This window comes from Sitophilus oryzae, unplaced genomic scaffold, assembly GCF_002938485.1.
Source record: "Sitophilus oryzae breed Bouriz unplaced genomic scaffold, Soryzae_2.0 scaffold_1441_pilon_pilon, whole genome shotgun sequence".
Classification (NCBI taxonomy): Eukaryota; Metazoa; Arthropoda; class Insecta; order Coleoptera; family Curculionidae; genus Sitophilus; species Sitophilus oryzae.
Window position 1 is genome coordinate 1354703 of NW_022146106.1, and position 9218 is coordinate 1363920.

Below are 9218 nucleotides of genomic sequence, written 5' to 3' on the forward strand. Positions count from 1 at the left end.
TAATGGTGTGGATCCGGTGGCTGACCTTGAAACGAGTTTTTGCTGCATATAGTCACAGACACTACGCATGCGCACATCTTCGATGTTGCCAGATTGTGAATTATTTTGGAATTATTTTCAGTAGAAAACAAATATGTGCTTTTCAGTGTTTTTTTTGTCAATATATACCGTATGGTCGAAAAAACGGCGTCCAGTTGTCTGGGAAATGACGATTGAGGACATTTCCATAAAATGACAGCGATCTTCATTTCATAGTCATTGCTGACGCTATTTTTTTTTCAATCATAGTACGCGGTATATTATTTTAATATTTCGCACAACACGTGAACGCTTATTATGTATTTTCAGTCAATAAAATTATATAGAAATAAAACTCTAGATTCCTATCTAGATTATTATGCTACGTTTAAAAAGTGCTTTATTAAAAATTCGGGAAATTAAAAGGGATGTGTCCAAATTTTTTCTTTTTTTTTAATTTTTAAATGCTGTAGCTCCATGTCATGTTCATAATAGATTTTTTTTAACATTCCATCAAAACTACGGAGGCCTTAAAAGGCCTTTTAGCCTCCGTAATTAAAATTGTCGAATCAGCTTCAGCAACATTAACAGTTACCTTGTTTAATTCTGCTTATACATATATTGCATTAATTTTTCTGTTGCATTAAGATTTCTCTATTCTTACACCTAATTTATGTGATTTTCTTAGCATATATGATTTATAAACTATATTTTTCCTAATGGAAGGATGAATAGGATATGCAAAATTAAGATATTTTAACATTATTTAAACAACTTAAATTCCAGACCAAGCATAATATAGTATTAAGATGAAGACATAACAAATATTATAAGAAAGATCTTAATATAAATCACAAACTAAGTCTTAATTTAGTCTTGTATTTCTATTATTATTATATTATTCTTATAAAACTAATAAGATCAAAACTCAACCTTCACCATATTGTCAAGATTTGGCATTATAGGAAACAAGAAATTACAGTAAATTAAGAAAAGAATAACAAAGTATACGATATTAAATACTGTAATGTATTTTACGATACAAGCCATCTCCCTTCTAAAGAGAAAAAGATAAAACATAAAGCTTATTTTAGTCTTATCAACACACTCTTCGATAAAATCCACTAACTTGATATCTATGCTTGATATTTTTAAGAAATTATGATACAAACATTAATTATAATCAAAGTATATTATATTACATAGTAACATTATATAATAGGTAAAATGTTACCTCTATCTCCGATTGACGTTTATTGTTCTATAATAAGACCCGTCATGGTAGTACTTCAAAACATCAATACATGCATATAATCAAAAATATTGTTGCCTGTAAATAACTAGAAATTAAATAACTTGAAAGAAATAAAATAATTCTAATAAGTTTAAAACCATTAAGAAAAAATCCGTAAATGATAAATTTTAATTCTAATGTAAACATATAAATAAATGTTATTATTATTACAATTTTATATATTATAATACTTTCATTTCCGATTTGAGATCGTTCAAATCAAAACTAGTTTGATACAGACGAACTGCTGTCCGCATATTGTTCCCGAAATTTCGTTCTGAAATTAGAATTTAGTTATTATTGATTAACACGCAAAAATTACCTGCGTCCTACACATACTGGGTTTGGCCGGAACATGTGCTAACGAACTTTTCGTGATCAGCAGCAAATATTTCGGGCCCACACCTTCAGCCGGGCAGGAGTTAAGACTAAGACGGTAAAGGTGTGGATCCGGTGGCTGACCTTGAAGGCCATATTTGCAGCATTTGATCATCGATACTACGCAAGCGCACATCGTCGATGTTGCCAAATTGCAGTTTATTTTCGAATTATTTGCAGTTGAATTTTTTTTTTGAGTGTTAATCAATAATAATACAAATTCTATAATTAATTTTATAATTTCAGATTTATCTTGATATCCAAAATTAAGGTAAGAAGGATAATGAAGATTGTGAAATGAAAGTATTATGAATATATAAAATTGTACGTAATAATAACAGAGATATGGAAGTGGTTGAATAATAATAACATTTATTTATATATTTACATTAGAATTAAAAATTATCATTTACGGATTTTTTCTAATGGTTTTAAACTTATTAGAATTATTTTATTTCTTTCAAGTTATTTAATTTCTAGTTATTTACAGGCAACAATAGTTTTCATTATATTATGTATATTGATGTTTTGAAATATTACCATGACGAGTCTTATAGAACAATACACGTCAATGGGAGATAGAGGTAACATATTTTACCTATAATGTTACTAATATAATATACTTTGATTGTAATGTTTGTATCATATAATTTCTTAAAAATATCAAGTTAGTGGATTAATAGCAATTTTAGACATATATTTTATCGAAGAGTGTTGATAAGACTAAAATAAGCTTTATGTTTTATCTTTTTCTCTTTAGAAGGGAGATGGTTTGTATCGTAGAATACATTACAGTATTTAATATCGTGTACTTTGATATTCTTTTCTTAATTTACTGCAATTTCTTGTTTCCTATAATGCCAAATCTTGACAATATGGTGAAGGTTGAGTTTTGATCTTATTAGTTTTATACCTGTGTTTATACAAGACCAAATTAAGACTTAGTTTGTGATTTATATTAAGATCTTTCTTATAATATTTATTATGTCTTAATCTTATGCTTTGTCTGGAAAATAAATGTTAAAATATCTTAATTTTGCATATCCTATTCCATCCTTCCATTAGGAAAAATATGGTTTATAAATCATATTATAGCTAAGAAAATCACATAAATTAGGTGTAAGAATAGAGAAATCTTAAAGTAGCAGAAAACCTATTATGAACATGACATGGAGCTACAGCATTTAAAAATTAAAAAAAAGGAAGAACTTGGACATATAATTTCCCGAATTTTTAATAAAGCCCTTTTTAAACGTAGCATAATAATCTAGAGTAATTAGATTAATTATAGGAATCTAGAGTTTTATTTCTATTTAATTTTATTGACTATGAAAATACATAATAAGCGTTCACGTGTTGTGCGAAATATTAAAATAATATATAAATTCTTGATATAAATAATATACCGCGTACTATGATTGAAAAAAAAATAGCGTCAGCGATGACTATGAAATGAAGATCGCTGTCATTTTATATGGGAAATGTCCTCAATCGTCATTTCCCAGCCAACTGGACGCCGTTTTTTCGATCATACGGTATATATTGACAAAAAACACTGAAAAGCACATATTTGTTTTCTACTGAAAATAATTCCAAAATAATCTTGAATAAGTGTCTGTGGCTATATGCAGCAGAAACTCGTTTCAAGGTCAGCCACGAGATCCACACCATTACCGGTAAGACTAATCTAGATAGATAGTCTTATCTACTCTTTGACTTGGGGTAGACTTCCATTCTTAAAATGTAGAGTAACCAGTAATATACCCTGTAAACTAAGCCTAAACATGGCGGCTACCAGGGATGTTCCTCTGATGTTCCTGGATTACGGAGGGCCAAATACGTTTAAAATAAAGAAAAATTTATTTAAACGTATTTGCGGAGGGCTTATTGCTTGTTCTTGTTAGCGCCACCTGTGGCGCCACTGTGGTCAGGTATTTAGTGAATAGCAAATATAATATAGTCTGTCCAACGAAGTCAGATTTCTTCTGCTTTTTAAATATTACTCAGTTTTAAAGCTCAACTTATTATGACTTCACCAACCTTGATATTTGAAAGTTACATACATAAAGTCACATAAACTACACCTTACATAAACTACATTAACTACATGTAATGTAGTTTATGTAGTTTTTAAAAGTAGCATGCAGTTTTCCGAACCCTGATTACCGGTAAGACTAATCTAGATAGATAGTCTTATCTACTCTTGGACTTGGGGTGACTTCCATTCTTAAAATGTAGAGTAACCAGTAATATACCCTTCTGTAAACTAAGCTTCAAACATGGCGGCTACCAGGGACTGGTTAAAAACAACAAGACACGACGCATGACGGATTTATATTTAAACCCATCCATAGATAACTTAAAAATAATTAGAAACTTTTTTTAGTAAAATAAATAGATTGGTATGGGACGTCATCTGCTTTTCTTCTGTCATCGTCTGTCGAAATCTTACCTGAGAAAAAAAACAGAGTATAGCAAACTCTTATTCTTTCTATTCTCAAAGAGCTATTGTGGTGACCGGGTGACCATAGGTGGTGAGTGGTGACCACTTTTTCAAATAGAGTCCCTTAAGGAAATATTTTCCCTTACCTCTACCCTCCATCAGGGTTCGGAAAACTACATGTTACTTTTAAAAACTACATAAACTACATTACATGTGGTTAATGTTGAGTTAATGTAGTTTATGTAGAGGGTGTAGTTTATGTAACCTATGTATGTAACTTTCAAATATCAGAGGTTTGAGGTGAGGTTATAATAAGTTGAAGCTATAAAAACACATAATGTATTTTAGAAAACAGAAGAAATATGGCTTTATCAATACATAGTTTGTTCACGTAGATGTCATGTAGTTAATGAACGGGAATAGACGTAGTTTTTGAAGAAAAACTACACGTAGTTAATCAGGTAAATTACGTCTTAAAGTTACTTCCGAACCCTGCCCTCCATAGTCGAAGCTCATTACGCTTATACCACCGTGCTACCACAGTGATTTTTTACCCTACCCACCTATATCTATGATTTATCTTTGCAACATTTGTCTGTGGCATTTATATGTCAATATTTTTGCACACTTTTTATGGTAAATTCTTTTTAAAATTTACTTGAAAAAAAACACAAGTAGGTATCTGCAAGTATTAGGTATGAATTCTGGAAGTAAGTGTGATTCTCCTGATTGTGAGAATACGGCAAAGCTGCAGTGCCCAACATGTATAAAACTGGGGATTCCTGGATCATTTTTTTGTTCCCAAGAATGTTTCAAAACAAATTGGAAGTCTCATAAAGTTATTCATTCTTTAGCTAGTAAGTAAGGTTAGGTATGTATGAAATATAAAACGAGAAAAGTCATTTTAACATGTTCAAATATTATTTTCATAAAGTTTTCGTATATCTTTTTGGTAATTTGTTAAACAATATTATTATTATAAAAAGTTTTCAAGTATTTTTTTTTATAAAATCCATGGAAACTAGACTTTTCCTTACTCATACTGAAAGCTCGGACACCCTATCTCTGACCCTATTAGTTCCTAAGCTTTGAATATGAAGCGCAGTTAAGACGTTGCATTCATTTAGAAATGATAATACTAAGCTATTATATTTATGTATATACTTAATTCTATTCGCTCATCAATATTATATTTAATCAGCAGTGAATTATTTGTTATTGTCATTAATTTTTTTTATCAGAGGGTGAATGTAATGAGCAGAAGGACAAATCATACAATCCATGGCCTTATTATAGTTATACTGGCAAGCTTAGACCTTACCCTCAGAGTTCAAAACGTACAGTACCTTTGACCATTGGTCGACCTGATTATGCTGATCATCCACAGGGATATCCGTTAAGTGAACAGGCTGTGAAAGGCTCTGGCTTAATTAAAGTGTTAGACGATGAGGAAATAGAAGGTATATAAATTACATTGTTTATTTCTTCAGACAAATTCTCTTGGTATTTCCCCACTGGAAAAATTATCAAAACATAAATTTATAATATTATGAAAAAGCCTTAATTAGATAATCATATTGATGTAACATGCATATATAATAATTGTGTGAAACTAGTAGTATTTTTTCAATATACCCTACTAGTCCAGTGATTAGCATTAACGTAATGTAACATTTTTGAGATATTTTCTTATCCAAAACATTTTAGTATAAAAATGGGTGAGTCATCCAGAAGTTTATGTTGAAATGTGGTTTTTAGGTATGAAAGTAGCATGTAAACTAGGAAGGGAGGTGTTGGATGAAGCTGCTAGAGCTTGTGATGTTGGAGTAACAACAGATGAAATAGACAGAATTGTTCATGAAGCTTGTATTGATAAAGAATGTTATCCATCACCATTGAATTATTATGAATTTCCAGCATCTTGTTGTACTTCAGTAAATGAAGTTATTTGCCATGGTATACCAGATACAAGACCTTTGGAAGATGGTGATATTTGTAATGTAGATATTACTGTTTACCATAGAGGCTTTCATGGTGATTTAAATGAAACATTTTTTGTGGGTAATGTGAATGAAAAAGTAAAAAATCTTGTAAAAGTGACACACGAATGTTTAATGAAAGCCATTGAAATTGTAAAACCAGGTGAAAAATATAGGGAAATTGGCAACATTATTCAGAAACATGCACAAAGTCATGGGTTTTCAGTGGTTAGAAGTTATTGTGGTCATGGAATACATAGATTATTTCATACAACACCTAACGTCCCTCATTATGCAAGTGAGTGCAATCAGTATTCAGAATATAGCTTTAATTGATTATTGTTTCAATTTGACTATATTTAAAAACATTTTTTACGGGTTTCAGAAAACAGGGCTGTTGGTGTCATTAAACCTGGACATTGTTTTACTATAGAGCCAATGATTTCGATGGGAACTTGGAGAGATGAAATGTGGCCAGATAAATGGACTGCTGTGACTGCAGATGGTCAATGGTCAGCTCAATTTGAACATACTCTCTTAGTAAATGATAATGGATGTGACATTTTAACCAAAAGAAGAGATAAAAATGGACAACCCCATTTTATGGACAAACTGTAATAAAAATATAGTGTTTTTGAAAACAGAACAATTATGTTTTTAATGATTTATCAAAAAAAGTGTAAACTGCAAACATATTTATGATCTAGAAAGTATATTAATGAACAATACAATTTCTTGCAAGAGTGACATTTTTATTTAAAAACATTTTTAGCAGCATTTTTTAAATAAATATTTAACCAGAATCATGTCAATTTAATGAAATACATTTTGTCTTGAAATAAAAATATATTGTTACTGAAATATAGTAAAGGTACATGTCAAATGCATATTAATTTTTACTTATTAAATATTTATACAACTTTCTCTTAATGAATGTTATTCTCCTCATGCTGTACATTATTACTTTTGTTTTTTATTGAATTTCACCACATGCTGATATGGTTACTTTATCGGTAGGTTTACCAGTCTTTGTACCACATTTTTCAATTCTTTTCACTACGTCCATTCCACTTATTACATGCCCAAAAACTACATGTTTTCCATCTAACCAATCAGTTTTAGCTGTACAAATAAAAAACTGTGAGCCATTTGAATTAGGGCCTGAATTAGCCATAGATAATGTACCAGGGCCAGTATGTTTTAGTTGAAAATTTTCATCGGAAAATTTTTGCCCATATATTGATTTTCCTCCAGTTCCATTATTATTTGTAAAATCGCCACCCTGACACATAAAATCTGGAATTATTCTATGAAATGTACTACCTTGAAAACCATATCCTTTTTCATGTGTACACAAACAACGAAAATTTTCTGCAGTTTTTGGAACAATATCTTCCCTGAGCATTATAGTTATTCGGCCAATTTCTGTTTTCCCAATTTTAATGTCTAAATACACTTGAGGGTTTTTTACTTTTTTTGAAGTGGTATTTTCTACAGTAGTTTCAGCAATCTCTTCATTCATTTGGTCATTTTCTATCATCCTATCTTTAATTGTTTCCCCTGCATGTTTTTGCAGCCATGAATCTTCAGACCAGACAGGTCTAGTTGACCCTTCTTTAATTTTTTGTGGCTTTGCCAAGTTGACACGTATGGTTCTACCAAAAAGTTCTGAGTCGTTCATGTTATCGATAGAAGCAGCTGCATCTTCAGCAGCTTCAAATTCAATGAAGGCGAATCCACGGTGTTTCTCCGATTCGTAATCTAATGGAATTTGTACGTCTACAATATCTCCAAAAGGAATAAAAGCTGCCTTCAATATCTTTTCGTCCACTTCATCTGCTAAACCACCTACATATATAGTCCTTTTATGTGTTTGAGACATCTTTACGATGTATTTAATACTCTTTAAGTAATTCAGAGAAGTAATTGTTTTTGTACAAATTGTTATTATAGGATGTGTGGTTATGATCACTCGATCACTGTCACACAACACTGTCATCCATAGCTGTCATCTGTTGTCCACTGTGCAGCCACGCAGCCACACTATCCTGAAAACGGCGTAACGACCTTGAATTGATTTCCAGTAATTCTATTGGCTGAAAAATTCATCTGTCAGAAATTTTATCTGTCAAATTCATCTGTCAAAAATTTCAGCCAATAGAATTACTGGAAATCGATTCAAGGTCGTTACGCCAATACGCCGTTTTTAGGATAGTGTGGCTGCACCTTTGAATAAGAAGACTAAGGAAGGAGCATATTAAAAATCTTAGGTACACCGCGATGGGCCTCAAATATGGCCGACTTAAATTCCGGTTTATCAGTGTCGTTCTAGTTTTATTTAAAAAATGTAAAACTATGATGTAGGGTAGACGTGGGGTAGACTCAATAATTTGTTGTTTTATTTTACGTTGTGAATAAATGTTGGTAGTTATTAAAATTGTTATAAAAATATATATTTCTAATAAAAATAGATAAGTTATAATAAGTATTTATTAACACAAACATCTGATACGCTACTGAAGCAGGTAAGTCAAATTAACGTATCTAAATTCTTTGACATCTAATCTTTGACAAGTAATAAATAAAAGCTCAAATGCAAGAAAAATATATAATTTAATTAATTTAAGTGAATTTCATAAATGATCGGTTTACTACACGTATGTATATTATATAGTCACTTACTAGCGAAAAGTTGTTCATTATTTCACTCGATTTTTGCCGAGATCTACCGCACGCTACACAACCAACTATTTTAGAGTCTTTTTCGATAAATCGCGATAGTGTCACTGTTAATTTAAGTTCTGCCACAATTTCCATCTAGATTTACTACCTTTATACAACTATCAGTAGTAGAATAAATAATAAATAACATAAAATAAGCTCCGTAAAGACTGACAAATCCACAAAATTTCAAATCAAATTCAAATGTGTCAAATGAATCGTCAAACAGAACTGTCAAGGATCCCCACCCTAGAGAGCTTTTATGGTGGCTTTTCCGCCCACCATGCATGAATACATGGATAGCATTATGCTCCTTCCTTAGTCTTCTTATTCAAAGGGCTGCACCCAGGGGCGGGGAAGTGAAATAGCAAAAGCGGTTCCACCG

The 9218-nt window shown here is 31.1% G+C and overlaps 2 protein-coding genes across 3 annotated transcripts; one reads left to right on the top strand and one right to left on the bottom strand.

Annotated features, from left to right (window-relative positions):
- The first annotated feature begins 4733 nt into the window (after positions 1-4733).
- On the top strand, positions 4734-6915 carry LOC115876975 (methionine aminopeptidase 1). Of its 2 annotated transcripts, none has more exons than XM_030893028.1 (4): positions 4734-4990; positions 5375-5593; positions 5892-6410; positions 6498-6915. In XM_030893028.1, exons 1-4 carry the CDS (start codon positions 4831-4833, stop codon positions 6728-6730), a joined length of 1131 nt encoding a protein of 376 aa, XP_030748888.1. In that variant the 5' UTR covers positions 4734-4830; the 3' UTR covers positions 6731-6915. The 2 variants fall into 2 exon arrangements, with proteins under 2 accessions (XP_030748888.1, XP_030748889.1); XM_030893029.1 differs by lacking the exon at positions 4734-4990 and adding an exon at positions 5003-5085.
- Positions 6916-6938: 23 nt separating this feature from the next.
- Positions 6939-8122, bottom strand: LOC115876976 (peptidyl-prolyl cis-trans isomerase E). Its single transcript, XM_030893030.1, has one exon. The coding sequence runs from the start codon at positions 8109-8111 to the stop codon at positions 7086-7088; it is 1026 nt and encodes a 341-aa protein (XP_030748890.1). The 5' UTR covers positions 8112-8122; the 3' UTR covers positions 6939-7085.
- Between the last annotated feature and the right edge of the window lie 1096 nt (positions 8123-9218).

Bases quoted from the DNA above. Each gene is read 5' to 3' on its own strand.
- LOC115876975 (XM_030893028.1), top strand. From the start codon at position 4,831: ATGAATTCTGGAAGTAAGTGTGATTCTCCTGATTGTGAGAATACGGCA. The intron at 5,594-5,891 runs GTATATAAATTA...TGTGGTTTTTAG, and splicing joins AGACGATGAGGAAATAGAAG to GTATGAAAGTAGCATGTAAA. The intron at 6,411-6,497 runs GTGAGTGCAATC...TACGGGTTTCAG, and splicing joins TAACGTCCCTCATTATGCAA to AAAACAGGGCTGTTGGTGTC.
- LOC115876976 (XM_030893030.1), bottom strand. From the start codon at position 8,111: ATGACAGTGTTGTGTGACAGTGATCGAGTGATCATAACCACACATCCT.